Raw genomic sequence first — 24,855 nt, forward strand, 5'->3', positions numbered from 1 at the left:
CACGCCCAGCTAATTTTTTTTTTGTATTTTTAGTAGAGACGGGGTTTCACCATGTTGACCAGAATGGTCTCGATCTCTTGACCTCGTGATCCACCCGCCTCGGCCTCCCAAAGTGCTGGGATTACAGGCTTGAGCCACCACGCCCGGCCTATTTTTGGGCTTTTGTGAATAATGCTCTATGAACTTTGGTATAAAAGTGAGGGAGACAGGTGGGAGGAGGTCCCTAGAGAAACTCTAATCAGCCTGCCCACTGAGATGGAGACTTGGGTTCGTGCCCTTTGCAGAGGGGAGGAGATGGCCCCTCCTCTTCCTGTGTGGAAACTGGTATTCAAATGGCAGTATGGGAAGCACTCTAGCAGGGTACTCTGACCTTGCAGAGGATCCCTGTTTCCCCCATTTTTCCCCTTCTCACTCAATAAAACCCTGCTTTACTCATGCTTTAAACCATCTTGGAACCTAAATTTTCATGGCCTTCTGTGGCCATTGGACGGACAGTAACTCTGTCTTTAGCTAAACTAAGGAAAAGTCCTGCAACAAAAGCATATGTTGGGGCTGGGCATGGAGGCTCACACCTGTAATCCCAGCACTTTGGGAGGCTGAGGCACGTGGATCACCTGAGGTCAGTAGTTTGAGACCAGCCTGGCCAATATGGTGAAACCCTGTCTCTACTAAAAATACAAAAATTAGCTAGGTGGGGTGGTGGACAACTATAATCCCAGATACTCAGGTGGCTGAGGAAGGAGAATCACTTGAAACTGGGAGGCAGAGGCTGCAGTGAATGGAGATTACACCAGTGGACTCCAGCCTGGTTGACAGAGCAAGACTCGTCTCAAAAAACAAAAACAAACAAACAACAAATCATATGTTTGAATCCCTTGGTATATTTTTAAAAAATATTTTTAGCTCTTGGTATTTGGATGAAATAAACCAACAAAACTCATTGAATTTCTCTTCATGGTCACCAATAAGATTTTGGGGTAATTTTACTCTTAGTCTTTTAAAAGAAGATATTGAAGAAAAATTCTTACTTTTCTCTTTCTCCTCAGACTCCAAGAAAGTATGTACCATATCTTCCTGTATATGCTATATAAATATACATAAATCAATAAATTAAATAGGGCTATAGGGTATAGGCAGGATATTGCCACAAAATCTGAAGCAATTATACCTTCTCACTACAAATAGGGTCAACATTAATAATGGGCATATTTTATGTTTTAAACTTTTAGGCTGCTGATAGGTATAGAAAAGATAGCTATAGAAGAAGTACTAAGGATGGCATTTTAAAAAGATAGCTCTATTACATTATTTAATTAAAATATTTTTGTTGCCTTGGGATTTCCTGTTCCTGTGCATGGGATTTTACACATAGTATCACAAGCTGAAAGGTGAGACTCTTTTGGCAAATTTGTGATAAGTGTAGGTAGGTTTAAAAACTCCCAGCTGGTTACTCCATAGAAATTTCATTCATTATTTCTTTAGGAAGCTGAATTAACCCATACATCAAGGAGATAGATTCCAACTGTAGAGAATCAGATAGACTCCAAGATTTATAAATACCGACACATATGCTTTTGGAAAATGCATCTGGAGAAATTGTGGAAGTCATAGACCAAACAGTTGGGCAGGGTATAAAAGATTGAAGTCACAAGGGCACTTCATGTGAACAAAATAAAGACTGTGCTGGTTTTTCTTTTGACCAGTGTTTTTCTTCTCAACTGCTTAGAAAACAAATACTTTAACTTGTCCACTAACTCTACCTTTTTCTTTCAGAAATGGTGACAATAAAGTCCTAAGGATTTTTTTTTTTTCCCCTAAAAGAAACCATTTTCTTGCTTGCTTGCTTCTGGGTTCCTCTCCTGTGTGATGAAGGTTGGTTGCAACATGCTACGCATGCCTAGCATGTTGCAACTTGGATGTTATTGTCCTGAGCAAAACAATAAATGGCAATGCATGGCAAAATGTAATTCTGACTGGAAACACGCTTTAGTTGTTATGAGGGCAATATGAAGGAGAGGTGTTCAGAGTCTTTCTATTCATATTAACCTTAAATTAAGAACTACAATCAGCAGGTCTTGATCACATTCACAGATACATGACAGTAACAGCAGGAAAGAAATTCTTTTGTTGTTTTTGTCTTTTCAGACAAGGTCTAGCTCTGTTGCCCATGCTGGAGTGCAATGGCATGTACTCCAAATGATCCTCTGGCCTCAGCCTCTCAAATGATCCTCTGGCCTCAGCCTCTCAAGCAACGGGACTACAGGCATGTGCCAATGCACCTGGCTGTCTTTTAAAATTTTTTGTAGTTGACAGAGTTTAACTATGCTTCCCAGGCTAGTCTTGAACTCCCACCTCGGTCTCTGAAAGTGTTGGGATTACAAGCATCAGCCACAGTGCCCAGCCATGGGAGGAAATTATTTCCATGAGACCTGAACTTTTGTGAAGGTGAAAGCATTATTCATTTTTTCCCCTGTGAACTCAGCTCTGTAATGTGTACTTGTTTAGGTTACAGTTTAATGATTTATGGTGCACAGGCCTCTTTGATGCCTAAGCAGCTTAGCTATTATATTTCATTATGTGGACATGAATACTGTTTATTTCTTGTCTTGAATATGGGGATCAAAATGGTTTTGAGGCAACCAGTTTACTGACCAATTTTTAAATGTTCACACCCTTCATTTTCTTCTTGGTGGTACCTGAGTGGTACCTAATTATTATCTTTTCCTTTTAATATTTCAGGTGTGCCCCAGACTTGAAAGAAACCAGGTAACATACTTAAAATGCAATAGAAAAAAAAAAAAAAAGCAAGCTTGGTTTTTCTGTGTGCAACAGGCTTGAATTTTGTGTAGATTTCTTAGCAGCAGGACTTACAGCCTGAGATGTTTGTGTTCTATGCATCCTCTATGAAAGTGAAACCCACTACATTTGCTTAGGCATTTGATTTTCTTTAAGTTATGAAATGTCTTTGATCAGCGTGATGGGGAGCCTAGATTGCACATCTTTTTATGCTTCCATAGAGCTGGACCATAACACCATAAAGGTAAAGCTGGGAAAACAAGAACAGGATAACTAATAAAAAAGGCACATGCACTTCTTTGAAGGAAGGAGGTTGTGGGAAAAAATACTCATGAAATTTCAACTGACTGAAGAATTTTGGAAATTGATAGATCAGTTTGGGGCTGAGAGGAGAAAGATATTATCAGTACAGAGATTGAAGGAATATGTCACAAAGTATAGACAGAAAACACTGACATCAGAAAATGTAACTACTAGACATTCAAAACTCCTTTAGGGCAGGTTTCAGGTTAAAGAGCATTAAATATTAGTCTCCCTCTCTGGGCTGTTACATACCAACTCCCCACTCACAAAAAGTGGCCCCAGGAGAAACTGCTATAAAAACTTCTTGTCAATGTCCTAAGGAACACTCCTTGGAGGGCTAGAAGGACAGCCCATGTTTGGACTGTCCAGTTTAGACCACTGAGGATAGTAAGAGATACGTGAACAAAGCTCAGTTCATGGAAAGACTCCATCACCAGCACTTTTATTAGGAATGCCTTGTGTGTGTAAGAGCGTTTACTGGTTGTTAGTTTCTATGCTGTGTTTGCAATGTTGGTGCTATCTATGGATCCAAGCAATTGCATACTCTTGAGTACAGTGCTGGTGATCTGTAAAAGACCCATTTCTTCCCTGGCTCTTTCTTCCATTTTTATACTTTTTTTTGAGAATCCTCAGTGTTTCCTAGCAAGTCTGAAAGTTCATATGACAGGTGGCAGCCACGTAGGAAAATTACCTGGCCTTTCCAGAATTCTCTAACTCGCGAAAAGCTCTGTTTCTGCGGCATTCTGTAGCATTGCCCACAGATACCCTTCATTAGTCACACAACAGAATGCCCACATGTTCTTTGTAAGGTACTGAGTAAGGAGGGCATTTGAGAGCTTGATCCTGAGTATACTGCATGCTTTTAATCAGTTGTTGCATAGAAATGTTATTAGCAGTCAAAGAAACTTGAGATTTAACTTTGGTTTTTTTGTTTGGTTGGTTTTTTGAGATAGAGGCTCACTCTGTTGCCCAAGCTGGAATGCAGTGGTGGTGATATCTCAGCTCACTGCAACCTCCACATCCTGGATTCAAGCGTTTCTCCTGCCTCCAAGCATTTCTCCTGCCTCAGCCTTTTGAGTAGCTGGGACTACAGGTGTGTGCCACCATGCCTGGCTAAATTTTGTATTTTTAGTAGAGATACGGTTTCACCATGCTGGCCGTGCTGGTCTTGAACTCCTGACCCCAAGTGATCCGCCAGCCTCGGCCTCCCAAAGTGCTGGAATTACAGGCATTAGCCACTGTGCCCAGCCATGAAATCAAACTTTCATTTGCTTGTCTCTGAAACTGGCATTCTGTCAAATTAGCACTTTTGGAAGAAGAACCTAAATCTTTTTTGCAGTATAGAACAGTGGTAGCTCACTCTCCTTTTTGTGAATGAAAATGTTTATTCTGGTCCTGCTTCTAAATGTCTGGTGTCTCTTTCTTTCAGACAAATTTGAGTGAGGCAAAAAGACAAAGACAATCTGAAAGCTTAACTACCAGAGTGTGGAAGAGCAATGGCGTCAGGTGGAGACTCCAGTCTTAACTTTCTCACTTACTATCTAAGTGACTTTGGGTGAATCACTTAATCTCTCTGAGCTAAAGATTCTTTAGCCATAATCTGGAGACAGTATCAGCCATGCCTGCCTCAAAGGCTCAAGTGACATAATGTAAAGGCACGAAATGCTATCCAAGTATAATAGCTATCCAAGCTATTACAAGTTGCCAAGCATGCTCATGAATACCAATAAGAACCAAACAACAATGGCTGCATCTCTGGACAACTTTCCACAAACTGACAAGTCAGACTCAGGAGCTGATTGCAATAAATAAGTCATTCACTCATGAATAAACTAAATAAGTAAAATTTTGCTCCCAGTAAGCTTCAGAAGGGCACAGTGAAGGGCACATTGATGATCAACCCTGAAGATACCACCGGACGAGGGTGGGAGCTCTGAGAAAACAGAAGGCATCTTAGGAGGTCCAGAACTTTTCAAAACAGGGTGGTAAATTTAAAAAAAAAATCAAAGCTACCAAATAATATGCCACAGAGAGGATCTATGAACAAGTCTTTTACCATAGTAGCTAAGCAAAATAACTGAGGAAGATCAACCAAGGCTAAAAACCTCTGCCAATTATGTTATTTAATATCCAATGGGATGATTCAAACATTCTTTCCAACCAAAGCAAAACAATTCCTTTTTTTGTGTGTATAATAAAATGTCCTCTTTCCAACTCATCTGCAAATTCAGTAGAATTCTCTCTAGCTACAGAGAGTGAAACATTATCAAATTATGGAAGTGCTGTTGCTAAATGCCTGGGCAGATTTCAGACCTCATTCTTTGCATTTCAATTGCACACTACTAAAGCTTATGGCAACTGAAGGAACTCGATCACCATGTAGACATAACTCAGGATCTCTGGAAGCAAGAAGTATATCACTAGGAGCCAAGTCTGAATTATTGGCCCCCGGTAATATAATTCTTAGCCTTTAAAATATCTTGGGATTAGTTCTGGCTTTGTGGTTAATAACTGCTTAATTTTAGTAATTCACCTCTTCAGATTTCAGTTTCTTTTACCCTAAAGGAAAATGGCTGGATAAGTCCCTTTTGAGTCCCAGTATCCTATGAGTGTCTGCGAAGGAGGCTTTGATAGGGAAGTTGTGGCTATCATATTTTTAGGAAGTTGGCAGCTCAAGGATACGATGTTATAAGAATGAAGAGAGTGGGCTTGTCAAAGAGTAGTTGACTTGCAGAAAAACAGAAGATGACAATTAGGGAAAATTTAGGGAGAGACAGGCTGAAAGAAACTGGACAGCTGAGCAATCAGACAGAACCTGAAAGGCTGGTGCATAAATGAGGGAAATTAGAGAAACCCTGAGAGCCAGTAGGCTGCATGGGGTAGTAAAATTAAGTCATTTCTAGCAGCAGAATCCAGAATATCATCAAGTTAGGGTTCATCTTAAGGAATGAAAAGAAGAAGGAAACATAAATAGGCAGAAAAAAGAACAAGGAAATAAATAAATAGACCAGTTGTGAACTAGAGAAAGATACCAACCAAAAGGAATCTTCATCAAAATACTACCTTGTCATTAGCTTTTTAGGAAAACATTTAAACTCAGTCACTTAAAAGACAGAAAACCACCTTTGTTGAGATATTCCTCAATTACTTAGTTGATATCATAATGAAAAACAGATGAGGCAACATAGACATTGAGTTGTTGAAGGATACAATATCATTTAGAAAGTGAGAACAGCTGCAGTCTCCTTAGCCAGAATGATTTCTGTGACGTAATCAATACTCTCTTGCTCGCAGGAATTAAAATGTACTGATGTAGTTGCAAAGTTTTTTTTTTTTTTTTTTTTTTTTTTTTTTTTTTTTTTTTTTAAGTGTTTGAAGTGACTCTGGAGTGCAAGGGCTCATTACTTATCCATCAACAAGGATAAATTGTGGATATGGGGCAAAAAGTAAGGATGTGACATTTCCAATTTCCCATTCTTTGAAAGCTTATCATTCAACATGAAGACAAAAACTGATGACTCTAAAGGCAACATAAATATTTAACAGAAAATTAGTGACTGTGGAATATATAAGGACAACCCATGTTCTGATGACTTTCAAAGACATGTCTGCCGATTACTTTAGTTGTATTATTTTTCTGTGGAGAAAGCAAATTTGCAATACTGTTACTTACCTTTAAAGGTTGAGTTGACTGCCTATTGCTTTTTGTGACTCAGATGTCTTCTTTTTCTTAGTTCCTGAAAATTAAAAAATAAAAAAGGAGTTCATTCCAGTATTACAAGTATTGATTTTTCATGTTAAAACAAATCCTGGAATAATATAACAACAAAAGCATTTTCTTTCACTTGAAGAAGAAATCTGTGGCTTAAGGTTAGTATTTAGTGGAGACTTGAACCAAGTGGTTTAAAAACCACCTGAAAAGGATTATTTGATTCTTATTAAGTCCAGGTTTCCAATGAGTCATTTTAAAAGGAAGCATATATTTCAAGACATAATTAGTCAAAACTTTGAGACAAAAAAATATCCATCTGGAAGATATATTTTTTAAAAAGGAGGTTTGCAGAATAATTTTACCAGCCTGTAAAATTCCTCAAATGCTTTCTATACATAGAACTGCCATAATGACAAAGTAGCTAGGGGAGGGAAGTCCAGCAATCGGCTGCATCAGAAGGAATGTGAACAGAAGGGGATGATGCCTCGCCTGCTATGTCAGTCAACTCCAGCCTGGTGATGAATGAGGTGACAGATACGGTGGCCTTCCTCATTCTCATTTACTTAAGCTGGAATTGAAAGGCACTTTGTTTAAATATAATTTCCATGTATGAAGCAAGTGTATCAAACTGAAATATTGCTGAATTGAATGATCCCAAGTACAATATATTTCTAGACCAAAGATGAGATGTTATTTTTATTCCTGTAAAACAAAAGGCAAGAAAACAAAATAATATACTAGGCATAGACAATAATGAGCTCATCTGAGAGGGAAAAAAACAAGAACAAAAACAGGAAAAGCTCTTCAGTAATACCTAAGCCTTTCTTTTTCTATGCAACCACAGACAAATTATCAACTTAAATTGCTGGTATTTTATTACAAAGAAATAATAACCAAAGCTGGAAGTGAAATATGATCTGCAAGGAAGATTAACAAAAATGAAGAGTGCTTGTGGTTATCATAGTGATTTTCTTAGCCACAAATAGGATTCTGAGTCTAAAGAATCAGGATGCTGTTTGGCACATTACAGCATAAACTTACTAAACAGTAAGTTATGCACCTAGAATATAAATAGGCTTCTAAGATATTTTCCTTACTATAAGCAGTGGCTTAGACGTAAGAAGAATCTAGCTCATATTCTAGAGCAATTTGTTGGCACAAAACAGACCTTGTAATTATTTTATGTATGTCTTTACAGATTCACTGAGAATGAATTCCCATCTGTAAGTTTTTGAAATGGAATGACAGAAGTATCAGTAGTAGAGGTGTCTGTCTGTTTCCATGTCAGTGGGTAATGGCAATTTTGGTGTTTTTTTTTTTTTTTCTTTTTTCTTTTTGAGCCTCAAGCATCTAGCACCTAGTAACTTTAAGTTAAATCCTCTGAGTTCCTAAAATCAAATTTTTTTACTTGTGTGAAGAAATGGACATCTATTTCTGTAAAGAAGGTTACAACCTTTCATAACTAAAGGGCAATTTAAAACATTTGTTTTGTAATATTGAAATGTTTTGAAATAAAATATCTGGTCATAATGTTACCTAATTATTCTGTTACTGAGACTAATATTTTGGAATTCATTATTCAGCCATTAAAGAAACCTTTGTTTCAACTGTAAGAAGAAGTACATAAATTGTTCTTGCTTGTCTATTCTTTTTTTTTTTAAAGTCCTGCAGATGTAGGTGAATTTTTAATCTAAATTTTCTGAAAGCAAGAGAAGACAAACATTATTACTTTTGAATATATGATATAGTAAAATTTTCCTTTATACAAAAGTTCCTAATTTTTTGGTATAATTATTTGATAATAGAATATGGACAGGACCCCTCAGCATTTTGCAATGTTCCTTCAAATTATTGTTTTCTACTCAGTCTGATGATAAGTGGCCCAATATAGTAATCAGTTTTTTCTCTGGTCTGGAGAGTCAGATTTTTTCCTTTAAAATTTTTTATACATTGACTCATATAATTTCTAGTTATATTGTCTAATTTTGCCCTATATGTTTATATGTATGTAATACTAATATTCTGCCTATTCACAGAAACGTGATGTTATTCCAAATTCCTAGTCTAACAAATTTAAACCATGCAATACAGGCAAATATCAATAAACAGAACAGATACTAATCTGAAGAACATATAAAGAAAATCTCAAACTTGTATTGGAGGCAATTTCTTATGGGAAAAAAGATGGTTTGATCCTAAGGCAGATAAGTCAGATCTATTGAATTATAATGAGCCCACAGTCCAGCGTCAGTAAAATTCCATAGATGCGATCTTAATATGGAGCTCACATTGATGAGACTTTGTTTCATTCCTGCATAAGATTGTCTATGTCTGCTTTCATTTATTTTCTAGCAGTTGGTTTTTCACAGTGTGGCTTTGCCACACTCAGAAACAAAGAAACTTCATTATTATTATTACTATGATAACATTTGCACAGAAGACAGTAGCAGGTGCAGAGTCCACAATTAAGATGAATTCCACTGCAGTGTATGAGATGGATTGCAAAAGACAGGCAAAGTACATTCAACCACAAGAAAATGAAGTGTGTTAAACCAAACATGCTTACAATATCAACTCAAAACAATGCAAAATACTATCTTCTGACTAGTTTCTGTCATTTAAGCTGAATTACAGAAGAAGACTGACAAAGTTGTTGACAATCTGCAAGCTAATCTGAGCAAGAAGAAAGCACATTCTCTCTAGGTATGGAATGAATAATGGCAACACAATGCAAATCTATCTGCTGTGTTAAAGGGCTGTTAGCCTTCATTCTGATGACTCCTTTGTGCTGTACTCAGGGCCTAGCTTTTGTGCTCTAACAGCTCCTGGTACTTACTACATTCTATCAAAAATATCTGTCTGTCTTGTTTATTTTACCATTTCAAATTTTTATTGTGAAAAATTCAAACATAAAGAAAATATCAATGAATAATACAACCAAATTTGTATACCTATCACCCAGATTCAATCATTAATATTTTTGCCATATTTTCATTATCTTATTTATTTATTTATTGAGACAGAGTTTGGCTGTTGTTGCTCAGGAGTGCAATGGCGCAATCTTGGCTCACTACAACCTCCACATCCTGGGTTCAAGTAATTCTTGGGCCTTGGTCTCTTGAGTACCTGGGATTACAGGCAGGTGCCACCACACCTGGCTAATTTTGTATTTTTAGTAGAGATGGAGTTTCACCATGTTGGCCATGCTGGTCTCTAACTCCTGACCTTAGGTGATGCACCCACCTCGGCCTCCCAAAGTGCTGGGGTTACAGGTGTGAGCCACCGTGCCTGGCCACATTATCTTACATCTATCATATATGCCTACATCACCAGACCATTAGAGAGAAAGATCTCAGTATGAATCTCCTAAGAACAACAAATATAACCACAATGCAATTAACACACCTAAGAAAAGAGCAATGACTCAATGTCTAACATTCACTCTGTATTCAAATTCACCTAATTGTCTTTAAAATGTCTGTTCTGGCTGTGATTTTTTTTTTTTTTTAACCAGTAGTCTACTAAGGGAAACTAAATCTTAAAATGGTAGCATTGCTGTATGGGCTATCTGGCTCAGACACAAAAATCCAACCTAAAAATGGCATTAACAAAATTATTTCTTTCATTTAACAATCTGTAGCTGTGCCAATATAAGGCAATTTGGGTGGCTCTTCCATCCTCAGCTCATGGCTTCATCTCCCAGTTGAAATATGGCAGCTCTAGCCCCTATGGTCATGCCATAGAGAAGACACAGGGGAGCACCCACTCTCTGGGCATGATCCAGATGTTGTAGACATGATTTCTGTTCACATTCCATTGTACAGGATGTTGACACATAATCCTACTATTTTGCAGCAGAGAGCAGAGACCACCTGTCTAGATTTTTCTGGACCTGCAAATCTTGTGTATATAGAAAGAATATTTTAAGGACTGCAATTAGCTTTCTCTGCTTTGAGGTATTTCTGGAAATGACTGAGCTATGACAAACTATATTAAAATTAATTCCCAACACACTGCAACATAATGATGGGTTTAAGCTTATTAATGGTTAAGATTGTTTTTCTCTTACACTAAATAAGCTTCATGTTAATATTCATTTTGAGTTCTTCAATGTATTTTTTTTAGATTTTCTTTGTCCTTTCTTGTCAGTATATAAGCTATCCATGCTCATTAATGGAACCATGCTTTCTTCCCTTTCCAATTTTTATTTCTCATTAAGTTTTTAAAAATAAAATTTATTTAAGTATATGTATGAGGAAAGTTCACAAATTATAATGTACAGCATGGCAAAACCATTAAAACATACTTGTAAATACCACTTGGATCAAGAAATGGAACATGTCAGTATTCTAGAAGCATTTTTGGTAGCCTCTAAATATTACTCTTTACTTCTTCCAGAGATAACCATTTTTCTGACTTCTGATACCACGGTTCAATATTGTATGTTTTTGAATTTTATGTATACAAAATCATCCAATATACATTTCTTCTTGTCTGACATTTCTTGTTCAATAATATGATTATGAGATTCACTGATATTATTGCATGTAGCAGTAGTTCATTCATTTTCATTGCCTATGGGATTGTAGGAACACATTGTAATTTATTTGTCCATTAAATAATTGATGAACACCTGGATTGCTTCTAGTTCTTGACTACTACAAATACCTTCACTCTGAGCATTATTGGAAATATAATTGCTGGTTTATGGGGTAATTAGTATGTGTATATTCATTTTCTTGCCTTATTTCATGCAGACTTCTAGTACAATGTTGAATAGAAGTCACTATAAAGAGAATTCTTGTCTTGCTCAGGACATCAAGGAAAAAACTTTGACCACTTCATCTACTTCACTGTTAAATATGATATTGTTTGCTTTAGGAGTTTTGCAAATATTATTTGTCAGGTTAAGAAAATTCTTTCTAGTCCTAATATTTTATGGTTCTCCTCTCATGAGTATGGAGTGAATATTTTATCAAATGCTTTTACTGTTGAGATGACTATATGATTTTCCTCTTTATTCTGTTAAGGTGATTAAACTCAATTTTCAAAGCTCAAACCAGCTTTGCATTCCTGAAATAAACCTAATTTTTTGGTGATATATTATCCCCAAATATATGCTGTATCAAAGAAGATATTACATTGGAAATTATATATTTTTAACCAAATCATAATGAAATTATGACATATGACTTTTTTGCTTTTTGAGACAGAGTTTTGCCCTTGTTGCCCAGGCTGAAGTACAATGGTGCAATCTTGGCTTACTGCAACCTCTGTCTTCCAGGTCCAAGCAATTCCCCTGCCTCAGCCTCCTGAGTATCTGGGATTGCAGGTGTGCACCACCATACCCAGCTAATTTTTGTATTTTTAGTAGAGATAAGGTTTCACCATGTTGGCCAGGCTGGTCTTGAACTCCTGACCTCAGGTGATTCATCTGCCTCAGCCTCCCAAAGTGCTGGGATTACAGGCATGAGCCACCGTGCCTGGCTGACATTCTTACACTATTCTTTTGTTGTCCATCTTATATTACAACATGTATTTTTTTATTTATTAAAGTCTAAGAAAAGTTGCTATTTTTACAACTTATTGGACAGAACAGAAAATTTGGAGTACTTTAACTCCATTTAGTCCTCTCCCAACTTTTGTCCTATTATGTTGTAATGGATTGAATTGTGTTTCCCTAAAAGATATGTTGAAGTCCTAACCCTTGTGACTTGTGAACACGACCTTATTTGGATATAGGGTATAAAGTCAAGATGAGGTCATGGTGGATTAACCCAATGACTGGAGAAATTGGACACACACACACAGGAAGTAAGGCCATATGAAGACAGAGGCAGAGATTACAGTGATGCATCTACAAGCCAGGGAATGTCAAGGAATGCTGGCAATGACTGGAGACTAGAAAGATGAAAGGAAAGATCATTTTCTAAAGTCTTCAAAATGAGCATGGCTTTGCCAATATCTTGCTTTTAGATTTCTGCCTCAGTATTGTGAAAGAATAAATTTCTATTGTTTTAAGACATCAAGTTTGTGTTGCATTGTTAAGGTATCCCTCCCTAGGAAACTATACAGCTGTCATGTATTTAAATTCTATATAAATTAAAAGCTTCGTAAGACAACATCAGTATTATTTTGTATAGTAAATATTCATTTATATTTATCCATGTTTTGATTGTTTCCATTTTTTACTTCTTCCTATAGCTCTGTACATTCATATAGGATAATTTTCTTTCTATTTGAAAGTATTGCCATTAGTATTTCCTTAGTGTGGATTTGCCATGAATGAATCCTTCTAGTTTTTGTCAGAAAATGTCTTTATTTTATCTTCACCCTTTCAAGTACATTTTTCCCTAATATAGAACTCAGGATTAGAAGTTCTGTTAGCACATTGAGGCTATCATTCCCTTATGACTTCCATTATTTGGTTTTCTGAAGTTTTATTATGATGTACATAGATGTGTTTTCTTTTGCATTTATGCTGCTTGGGATTTATGATTGTTCTTGATCCTGTGGTTTGATGTCTTTGTATTAGTTTTTGAGAATTTTTGCCATGATTTATTTAAATATTGTTTCTGTCTGAACATCTCCATCATCTCCTCTTGGGATTCAAATTACAACTCTACTAGATTACTTGTGCTCAGTCTTACTCTCTAATCTTTGTTTGTTTTTCCTTTCTTTCCTTGTCCTTTGCTTCCTTACTGCTTTTTTTTTCTAGATTTTGGGATATTTGTATTCCACTTTATTTTTTATATTGCTTCAAAAATTCTCATTAAAATACAAGTCTACCTCCATGAGATGCCATTTAAAAATCGTCAGTGTCTTTTTTTCAGTCTGTCCTTCAATATACACATATTAACTCCTATGTGTCATGCATTGAGTTTGGTGCAAGTGACAAAAAGATGACCAGAATAAAAGCAATTTAACACTTATCAGAGATAAAGAGAATTTACAATACAGTGCAGTCAATGCTTTGTTTGATCAGTACATTAACACATATCGGGAGCAAAAAGTCACTTGGTGGGAACCAGAGATGGGTTCTTTGGAGGTAGTGACATATAGGTAGAAACATTAAGAATGAATAAGCCTTATCCATCAGAAGAGGAGGGGTGAGAGAATGTGTGAAGGCCTAGAAGTAGTCAGGGTGTGTTTGAAGAACTGAAAAAACTTCAAAATGGCTAAAGCATAGAATGCAAGAAGGTGAATGTGTGATGAGATAGGCCAGCCCAGGCTCAAAGATACTTAAACAATTTTATGGGATTGAACTCCACCGTGAGGACAATGGGGAGAAAATGAACATTTTTTAAGTAAGATAAGAAATGTTTAGGATACATAAACAAGATTGATTACACTTGGGACGTGAGGAAGGAAAAGGAGTGGAGAAAGACTGTCAGGATACCTGGGGTTTCTGAATGGCATTCACTTACGTAAGGAAAATCAGTGGAATGACACACTTTCAAGGAAAGACAATGATGAATTGTTATGAACATTCTGAGAATGAGATACTTGTAGGGTATCCAACTCGAGATTATAAATAATTAGCCTCATAAACTGGAAGTTCAGAATAAAATTTTGGGCTGGAGACAGAGAGTTTGGAATATTTCCCGTTCCATTTCATTTTTCACTTTTGCTTTTAAAGTTCTGTTTCAAACACAGATCTAACTATATGAGACAACTGTTTAAAATCCAACTGGCGCTTCATCAGTATTTTCATAAAACAGTTGAAACATTAACATGGTGGTATACAAATACCTCTAACATCTATTCCTTACCAAACCTGCTGGACTAATGCCTCAATTTCTACTTATATTTCAGTGGGATACAATTTCTCACTGTTCACTGAACCTCAAGTTTATTCTTACCTCCTTGTGCTTTTAATATATACTGTTTCTTTTACTCAGAATGCTCGGTCCACCCTCCATTCAATCTGAGTAACTCCTATTCAACCTTCAATACCTTGGTTCCAGTGCTATCTCCCCTGAGCCTTTTCTATTGCTATTGTCTTTTCATAAACATTTCTAATGCAATATTTCCTAAACAGCAAATCCTGCCCTCTCTATTAGTTAGGAAATAAATTTAGGAGGTCATGAGAAGTATTTTAAAATTAAATAAAAAAGACTAAAGCAAGAAATATCAGAATCTATCTTACTTAGAAAAATCAATATTGTCTTTTGTAAAATTTGATTTGGTTATGCAGGTTTGGAATATATATTAGCAGTTACAGATGAGTTTTTTGAGCTTCAACAGTTGATAGCGGAAAAATTTTTGAATTTGACGTTAGATTTGAATTAAGCAACAAAAAACAAACAAGACAAAAACAAAAAGAAAAATATCCCTAGTTCATGGATGTTGCTTCAGGGAGTGGAGGAGGGGAATAGGACCAGGACCAGGCAAAGAAATCTAGGAGACTTTTGTTTGACACGTAATGCTTATTTTAAAAATAATTAATGCAAATATGACAACATACTAATATTTTTCACTTGGGGAAGTGAGTAGAGGTGTGTCTTTTTTTTGTTCTTGTTGTATTTTATAATATTAAGAAAAGGTTCAAAGGGGGAATATTTTCTAGCTCCACCACTTACTAAATTCTTATATATGAAGTCGAAATAATAGCAGAGTTTATAAGGAACTGAAAAATGTTTTCTCTTGACATCTGCTATCAGATTCCTTTTAGGACAGGGAGAGGATACATTGACAGGCTTTTGGTAGCAAGTATGGTGACTCTTGAAGGTATGGGAGTGAGAGCTCTTCTGAAAGAGACAAAGAAGGCAATTATGGAAAGAGCTTTGGTAGTGCATGGCATGAAGGGCCAAAGGTAACCCCTCCTGGGGCCAGTTGAAAGGACTCTTAAGGAGAATCTACTCACAATTTTTTGGTTTATTTTATGGGGAGGGGGCTTTAATGAAACTTCTTCTCATGACTACCAAATCTTCAGAAATATTTACTGCCCATGAGTGGATTCTGGCATTTTAGTTTGTTGCGAACACTGAGGGGCAGGATGAGTGTCACATTATATTTAATCCTCTAATAATTCATAGCTACAAAGTTAGCTAGAGGCCCTGTGCATTTGATTTGCATTATATTGAATAAAATTCCTAACTCTATACATTGTAGATTTCAGAACATTCCCCCAAATTTCTGCTAATTTCCTAAGGAACAAATTCTTAGTAAAATGAATTCTCAGTGGTGACTTTCAGCAAATCTTCTACTAAATGACATCACTTTAGATACATTCCCATTAAAAATATCAATAAAACAAAGTTGGCCATGCTCATTCGAAGTACTTCATATTACAGTATCGCCAATGCAATAATACAAGAACTTGATATAAATACATAAGCATTGGAAAGAAAGGATATCATTTGTACACATTTGTACAATACAGAGGAGGAAAAAACAACCCATGAGGCCAGGCATGGTGGCTCACGCCTGTAATCCTAGCACTTTGGAAGGCCAAGAAGGACAGATCACTTGAGGTCAGGAATTTGAGACCAGCTGGCCAACATGATGAAGCCCTGTCTCTACTAGAAATACAAAAATTAGCTGAGTGTGGTGGCACACATCTGTAATTTCAGCTACTCGGGAGGCTGAGGCATGACAATTACTTGAACCAGAGAAGTGGAGGTTGCAGTGAGCCAATACTGTGCCACTGCAATCCAGCCAGGGTGAGAGAGCGAGACTCTGTCTCAAAAACAAACGACAAAAAATCATCCATGAGACTACAAGTTATTAAAACTAAAAAGTTCAGGAAATTTGTTGAAACAAGAGCAATATATGTAGATAATTTTCCTCTTCTTTAATAAAGTGAAAAAAATGTTATAGAAAGAGATAGCATTTTCAAAAGCAGAAGCAACAGTAACAACAAATCAATATACCCGCCTGGGTGAGAAATCTAACAAAAGATTACAAGAATTTTATGGAAAAAAAGACAAAGTATCAATGAAAGCCATGAAAGAAATCTGAATAAATTGACAATTGATTTCATATACCATAACTCAATATCATAAAGGTATCAACTTTCTCTCAACATGATCTTTAAAATTCTTACCATTTTAATCAAACCATTTTAATAACAAACAGCTAAAATTCTTACCATTTTAGCAACAAGATGGTTTTTTTTTTTTTTATGTGAAACCTGATGAAAATTATTCTTGTAAAGAGGAGTAAAAAGTTTTAGAAAAGCCAAATGACACTGAAAGGGAAGAGCAAGAAGAGAGCAAAAGAATGATTACATACCAGTAACAATGGGAAGAGTGTTATTGATACAGCAACAGATCAATAAAACACTCTGGAGAGCTCAGACCCAGGCCCAAGCACAGGAGGGAGGTGGTACTAGAAATCAGTGGGCACACGAGGGATGCACCCTCTGTTTGGTTTTAAGACAAATGATTAACTATATGGAAAAAGTCTGAGGTCACTATTTCATACCCTACATGAAAACAAATTCAAACGTATTAAAGACATATACAAAAAGCAAATTGGAAAATAAATATAAACACACAATGTTCTCACTTATTGGTAGCATTTAAAAATTAAAACAGTTGAACTCATGGACACAGAGAGTAGAAGGATGGTTACCAGAGACTGGGAAGGGTAGTTGGGGCTGAGAAGGAGGGAGGTAAGGATGATTAATGGATGCAAAAAAAAAAAAAAAAAAAAAAAAAAAAAAGAATAAGACCTACTATTTGATAGTGCAATAGGGTGACTAAAGTCAATAATAACTTATTGTACATTTTAAACTAATTGAAGGGTGTAAGTGGATTGTTTGTAACTCAGAGGATAAATGCTTGAGGGAATGGATACCCCCACAAAATTAATAATTACAAACACATAAATTTATCATTATAAAATATGGAAATTTTTCCTTATTTTTTTTTTACATGTGAAAAGATGAACAACCCCACTATTAAAGAGGAATTTCACATTAGGATAATGAATTACTAGTTAATATTCATCAGATTGGCACACAATTTAAGATTCTGGCAATATATAGTTAAGTGAGAATAAAGGGAATGTGAAATATTTTATTATGTTGGTGGGAGTATAAATTAATAAAATTCTTCCTAGAGCAATTTAGCAAAATCTAATAAAGTTGAAGATACAGGTACCACACAACTGAACAAATACCTGTAGGAATTTTAGAGGATTTAAAAACTTTAGGTGTGAACCTCAAAGGAAATCTTTGTATGTATATACAAGTAGACACGCACAAGGATAATCATTGGTATAGACATAACATTTTCTTGGATGCATTCAAAGACTTGGTAAACTTTTTAAAAGCAAAAAAGAAAATTACAAAATTTAAAACAATTTTTTCATCTACATTGTTGAAGAGCAAAACATTAACAGGGGAATAAACAAGATACAGTAAACTTGTATAATGAAATACTACATAGTAGTTAAAGTGACTGAATTAGATCTCTCTATATTACCGTAGTTAAATCCCCCAAATTATACTAAGTCAAAAAGAGCAGGGACATTTAGAATGATGCCATTTATGTAACTTAAAAACACACAAGTTTTTTTTTTTTGTTTTTTTTTTTTTTTGGGAAGGAGTTTTGCTCTTGTTGCCTAGGCTGGAGTGCAATGGCACGATCTTGGCTCACTGCAACCTCCGCCTCCTGGGTTTAGGCAATTCTCCTGCCTCAGCCTCCTGAGTAGCTGGGATTACAGGCATGCACCACCATGCCCAGCTAATTTTTTTGTATTTTTTTTTTTTTTTTAGTAGAGATGGGGTTTCACCATGTTGACCAGGATGGTCTTGATCTCTTGACCTCGTGATCCACCCTCCTTGGCCTCCCAAAGTGCTGGGATTACGAGCTTGAGCCACCGTGCCCGGCCTACACACAAGTTATTTTAAATATATATATGTGGATCCATACGCATGTAAACCAAGTATAAAATGAGATCCAGAATGATTTATTCTAATATCAGATCAGAACTGCAAAGACAATCAAAGGGAACTTCAAATTTATGAATTTTTCTTTGTGGTAACATGAAACAATACAACAAATGTTAACATGCATTCATTCTGCATGATTAATATATGGGTGCTTTTAACATTTTGCTTTCTGTATTTTAACATGTTTTTAAAAACAAAATGTGTTTAGCATAAATTGGACATATGATGTGTACATGTTTCTTTAAAATTATCCTATTTGCTAGTCTCTGGGCTTCTCTGTAGAATGTTTGAGAGACACAATTTAAAACGAGGCAACAATTTTCAGATAGAAGATAGATTTCTTTCTATCGAAGATTTTTCTGTAACTCAGCAAACTAGCCTATTTATTAATGTAGGGTATATGTAGCAGAACTGAACAGCTTCCAAGTATAATTATTTTTTGTTTTGTCTGTTTTTTTTCTTTGCCAGTTATTGAGTGCATGCTAATGGTAGCAAATATTCCAGAAGCAGGCAAATTAAAGAGATACTGGGTAATTAATAAACCATGTAACCTTCCCTTGAAGAATCATGTTATATATCCTTTCAAGGAGATGAACTGGTAATTCAAAGATCGCTTGATCCATTCAATCAGCAACCAATCATTTATAACATCTTTTTCTTTGGGGCCATGTTTTGCTGTAGAAATCAAAGAAAAATCATACAATTCTGATGTATATCTGTTCATACTGAAAATTTAGTGAATGGAAAATTAAAAAGTTATGTAATGATGTGCAAAGATTGTAGAGGTATCGAAGCAACTATCTTTGAATTACTACTATAAAATATACACATACAGTGAAGTGTTTTGTGTTGAATAGCAAATGTCACTGAATAATCAAAATGAGTTGCCACCATTATATTACAGAAAATTGCCTCAAAAAATTTTGAAATCAAATTTCTTTGGAAAATAAGTTGTTCTGAATAAGTAAAACAGCGAAGGTTGTCATTAAAAAACCATAATATACTTCTTGAGAGCTTCAAATTTAAGTCATAAAGTACTAAAGATTATAAAAGACAAAAGTTGTTACATCTATCTAATGTATCTATATCTAAAGCTTCACACACATGCACAGAGTTTATTGCTGAAAGATGCCTTCAATTTCAGACCCATAGTTTTACAGATGAGGAAACTCAGGCACAGAGCTACATAGTACACAATTTTATAAAAAAGAAATATTTTCAGTACTTTACAAAATTTTCATCATTCCACTTCTAAAAGGTACTGTTTTGGGGGTGCTATTTCCCAATGATGTGCTCATATGCTAACACAATGGCTGTCATACTGTTTTACAGAGAACCTTGTGATTTTGTGGTGTCTTAAAGATGTTAGGCAAAGAGAAAAGGAAGAATAAGGGGGTCATGAGCAGTGGAAATTGCTACATCCTCTTCACCTTGGGCGGATCTATTTTTATGCATTTTATATATTGGGTTTCTGCTTAAGATTTCACTTTTTTTTTTTTAAATAAGCTCTTCTTTCCTAAATCAAAGTGTGTGAGTCATTATAACTTCACCAGGATATTGCTGATGTATTAAACAGGCCTTCTCCAATAGTTGAGGGTCTGGTTCCTTCTTGGCTTTATGTTCTTCTACTCTAGTTCTTGTTAAATACTTGTAGACATCTGATGAACTTCATGGACTCTCTCCCCAGAAAAAAATCATACAGACACCACACAATTTTGTGCCAAATGTAGAAAGTACATGGACTTCCTAAAATCCATTCACAGATCCTGTGTTAATCATACTAACTCTAAAAGCTTTATTTAGAGAACTTAAGAAACTTCCAATGGAGAAAGTTTGGAAAAGATGGAATTTTTTTCAATACACTGTAACTTATAAGACCAATTTTTGCTGCCTGATGAAAAAACAAAAAGTATTTTTCATTGAACTTCAAGAATCATACATACTATTGCTGGCCACACTGTTCTTTTGATTCATTGATTCATTCAACAGATATTTATAAAGAATAGGTATTTATCTAGCACAGTGGAAGACAGTGCTAGGGGAAATGTAAGTGAATGGTTGACAATACTTGCTTTAAGTGCCATCTATTCTTGAGAATATGAATCATCTTTAACACTTAGCAAATTTTAATCACTTAACCCACTAGTTAACACATGTGCATGCATAGGCACGTGCACACACACACATACACACACACACACACACACACACACACACACACACACTCACTCCTTACTCTCCTACTCTCCGCTGGAACAAGTACTCTTTTAACTGACCTGGGGCTCGATTAGGTCTGGTTGACTGAGACCTGGGCTGTCTATCCAAGCTGCCTCCAGTGATGCATATATTGTGTGGTTCAATCAGAGGACAGTAAGGATGTGCAGAGACATAGGGATTCTGGCACCAAGGGCTGCGATTGGGGAAAACGGTTGGTGGGATTTCCTTCTCTCTGTAAAAGAAAAAAAGCCTAAATGGAACTCAAAAGCCATTTTTTGCTGTGGTATTAGTGTTGAGGGCACAATTAAAGTGAAAGCATATTTCAAGACCAAGAGAATATGACTTTTTAGACTTTGTGGGAAGAATTATTATTATTACTTCAGAAGCATTTGCCTACAAATGAATAATATATTCTGCACCTCTGTCCACGGCCAGCTCTTGATCCAAGATAAAATTCCTGGATGTATACCTCTCCCTCCACCTAAGCACTGCTAAAGATTTGGTGATACCTCACCTCTTCACCTCTCTGCAGCAGCCTTGCCTCTTTTCACAGTTCCTGTGAAAAGTGCAATGGCCAGAGAGGTCTCAGTACTACCTAATGAAGATCACCAGTCTTCATTGCCCCATGAGTATTTTCCTGCTCATTCTGTTTTTCTGCTTTTCTTGAGTCCTATTCAAAATAGTTGTTTCCAAAAATCACTATTAATTTATATATCACACATCCATTTGTCATCTTGTCATTCCCACATGCTCAGTTACCAATTGTGGGAAGGACCCATTCAACCAAAGAAACCAAACAACATTTACCTTTTAAGAAAAACTTGAGCTTGTTCCATCTGATAGTTTGAAATGTGGTTCTTAGGTTGATCTTCTTTTTCTTTAGTTATTGTAGCTGTAGATGCTGTCCACTGAAACTTGTGCCTTTGGAATGTTGGAGATACTACTGAACATCTGCTAAATTCAATGTCAGTCTCTAATTTCTCCCATGCTTGCTTCCAGTGGATAGGGGTGTACCAGGCAACGGCCTAATGAAAATTATTTATTAATGTCAACTGTGTGTATTTGAGGTTTACAACATGCTGTTATGAGATACATATAGATAGTAAAATGGTTATTATGGTGGGACAAATTAAGATATTTACTGTCTTACCTAGTTACTCTTTTATGACAAGAGCTACTTAACAAAATCTATTTAACAAAAATCCCCAATATGATAAAATTTCATTAACTATAGTCTTCATGTTGTAGACTAGATCCCTAGACTTCCTCATCCTAGGAATCTCTGCTACTTTGTATCCTTTGACCTACATCTCTCCGTTTTCTCCCCGCTCCCATCCTGTGAACCACAGTTTCATTCTCTTTCTCTGAATATTTGACCTTTTAAAAATTCCCCATATAAGTGAGATCATACAACATTTTTCTTTTTGTGTCTGACTTATTTTACTCAGTATAATGTCCTTCAGGTCCCTCCATGTTCTTTTTTAAGGCTGAATAATATTCCATCATGTATATCTACATTTTCTTTATCCATTTTTCTGTTGGCAGACATTTAGATTGTTTCCATATCTTGGCTATTATGAATAATGCTGCAATGAAGATGGGTGTGCAGATACCTTTCTAAGGTGGTGATTTCACTTTTTTGGGTATGTACCCAGAAGAGGGGTTACTGGGTTGTATGGCAACTCTACTTTTACTTTTTTTAAGGGATTTCCATATTGTTTTCCATAAAGGCTCCACCAATCTACATTCCTGCCAACCATGTACTGGGGTTCTCTTTTCGCCATACATTTGTTACTGTATCTCTGTCTTTTTGGAATACTATCCTTATGAAGTGTGAAGTGATAGCTCGCAGTGATTTTAATTTGCATTTATCTGATGCTTAGTGAAGTTGAGCACCTTTTAATATATCTGTTGGCTCTTTTTTTAATGTCCTTGGAGAAACGTCTGTTCGGGTCTTTTGCTTGTTTTCTAAATCAGGTTGTTTTCTGCCGTTGAGTTGTAGAAGTTCCTATACATTTTGAATACCACCTTCTTCTCAGATATGTGGTTTGCAAACATGTTTTTCCTAGTTGGTAGGTTGCTGTTTTATTTTGTTGGTTGTTTCCTTTACTGTATAGAAACTTTTTAGTTTGACATACTCCCCTTTTATTTATTTTTGGTTTTGTAGCCTGAGCTTTGGTGTGAGACCAAGAAATCACTGCAATGCACTACATCAAGGAGCTCTTCCCTAATGTTCTTTCCTAGCAGGATTATGGTTTTAGGTATTACATTTAGGTCTCTTATCCATTTTGAGTTGTTCTTTGTTTACAGTGTAAGATACGGTCCAACAGAATTTTAAAAATGGGCTGGGCTCAGTGGCTCACACCTGTAATCCCAGCACTTTGGGAGGCCAAGACGGGTGGATTATAAGGCCAAGAGATTGAGACTTTCCTGGCCAACATAGTGAAATCTCATCTCTACTAAAACTTCAAAAATTAGCTAGGCATGGTGGCACACATCTGTAGTCCCAGCTACTTGGGAGGCTGAGGCAGGAAAATCACTTGAACTCAAGAGATGGAGGTTGCAGTGAGCCGAGATCATGACACTGAACTCCAGCCTGGCAACAGAGCAAGACTCCATCTCAAAAAAAAAAAAAAAAAAAAAAAAAAAAAAAAAAAAAAAAAGAATTATATTGTGTGATTTACCTGTGTGTGTGGCTTAGCGAACTACATGATGAAGGTATTGTAAGACATCTCAGCCTTAGTTTCCTGTTCTGAAAATTACGAGCAGCATAACCGCAGATAGGTAAGTTACTTTCTATCATATGTAAAACTGAGACAGCGGTAGTGGGAACTGCTTTACTAAAGTATTGTAAAATGCATCCAGCTACTGAATTTCATAACTGTAAAGAACTGTGCAAAAAGTAATGGTAATATTACTAAGATTTTAAACATTTAAGACACGGTGTGTGTGTGTGTGTGTGTGTTTGTGTTTTTGTGTGTGTGTGTGTGTGTGTGTGTGTGTGTATCTTATCTGAGATGGGAAAATGGGCAGTAGAACTAGAGATATGGACAAGAAAACACGTTCTCCAGGCTAGAATCCCAGGGGGTAGTATTAAGGAGACCCATGAGCACTAAAGCTGGAGTTTGCTTGGCTTTCCTGAATATGTGACATGTGCACAACATACATGTGTCAAAATTATTCAGGAAAATCCTGTATAGAGACTAACAGTTATATTTCTATTCAACATGGAAAAAGTGTTCTAACATTCTATTTGTTCTAGTGGTCTGTTTTTAGCTTACCAAAGTAGAGGTTTGAACTTTACGCTGTAACCACTGAACACCCCTCTGCTTGGCTTGACAAGTAACATAAAGACAACACAAGGCAAGTGCAGCTAGGCCAAGCTTCCAGCAGAGAAAGATGCATTCTTTTTAAAACAGTTTATTTTCGATCCAAGATTGCTGATCACTAGCAGCTTGGGATTGTAGCTCCCAGTGAAAGTGCAGAGAACGAGAGGACGCCACATTTTCAGACGAATTTTTATCGCTCACACACCAGGAGATTCCCAGCAGAGGAGCCCCACGGGTTGCCAGTGCGACTCTTGTGGCTGGCGAGGCGGTTTTGCCGCTGCCTTGGTGTGGTGGTTCTTGGTGCAGAGTCAGAAAAGCACCATCAATCTTAATACTGCTGTTTTGGCCAGCGCAGTGGGTTGCTCAGATTTTAGCACTGGGAATCAACAAGTTGGATATCCACTCAGAAACCCAATTATAAAGACAGTAATTATAAAGACCACAGATGGATAAATCTATAATGAAGGGAAGAAACCAGCCTAAAAAGGCTGAGAATACCCCAAATCAGAATGCCTCTCCCTCTACAGGGGATCACAGTTCCTCATCAGCAACGGAACAAGGCCTGATGGAGAACGAGTGTGTTCCATTAACAGAAG

At 36.3% G+C, this 24,855-nt stretch overlaps 1 protein-coding gene across 6 annotated transcripts in view; it reads right to left on the minus strand.

Moving 5' to 3' along the window:
• LMNTD1 (lamin tail domain containing 1) overlaps nt 1–24,855 on the minus strand; it is a 472,319-nt gene that overhangs the window by 37,102 nt on the left and 410,362 nt on the right. For all 6 annotated transcript variants that reach the window (XM_074402937.1, XM_074402936.1, XM_074402935.1 and 3 more), the window contains 3 exons: nt 21,738–21,955; nt 20,990–21,162; nt 6,773–6,836 (listed from right to left, as the gene is read on the minus strand). In XM_074402937.1, coding sequence (XP_074259038.1) covers nt 6,775–6,836; nt 20,990–21,162; nt 21,738–21,955 — 453 coding nt within the window. In that variant the 3' untranslated portion in view covers nt 6,773–6,774. The remainder of the gene's footprint in view (nt 1–6,772; nt 6,837–20,989; nt 21,163–21,737; nt 21,956–24,855) is intronic.

Source organism: Saimiri boliviensis, chromosome 7 (genome assembly GCF_048565385.1).
Source record: "Saimiri boliviensis isolate mSaiBol1 chromosome 7, mSaiBol1.pri, whole genome shotgun sequence".
In the NCBI taxonomy this organism is placed as follows: Eukaryota; Metazoa; Chordata; class Mammalia; order Primates; family Cebidae; genus Saimiri; species Saimiri boliviensis.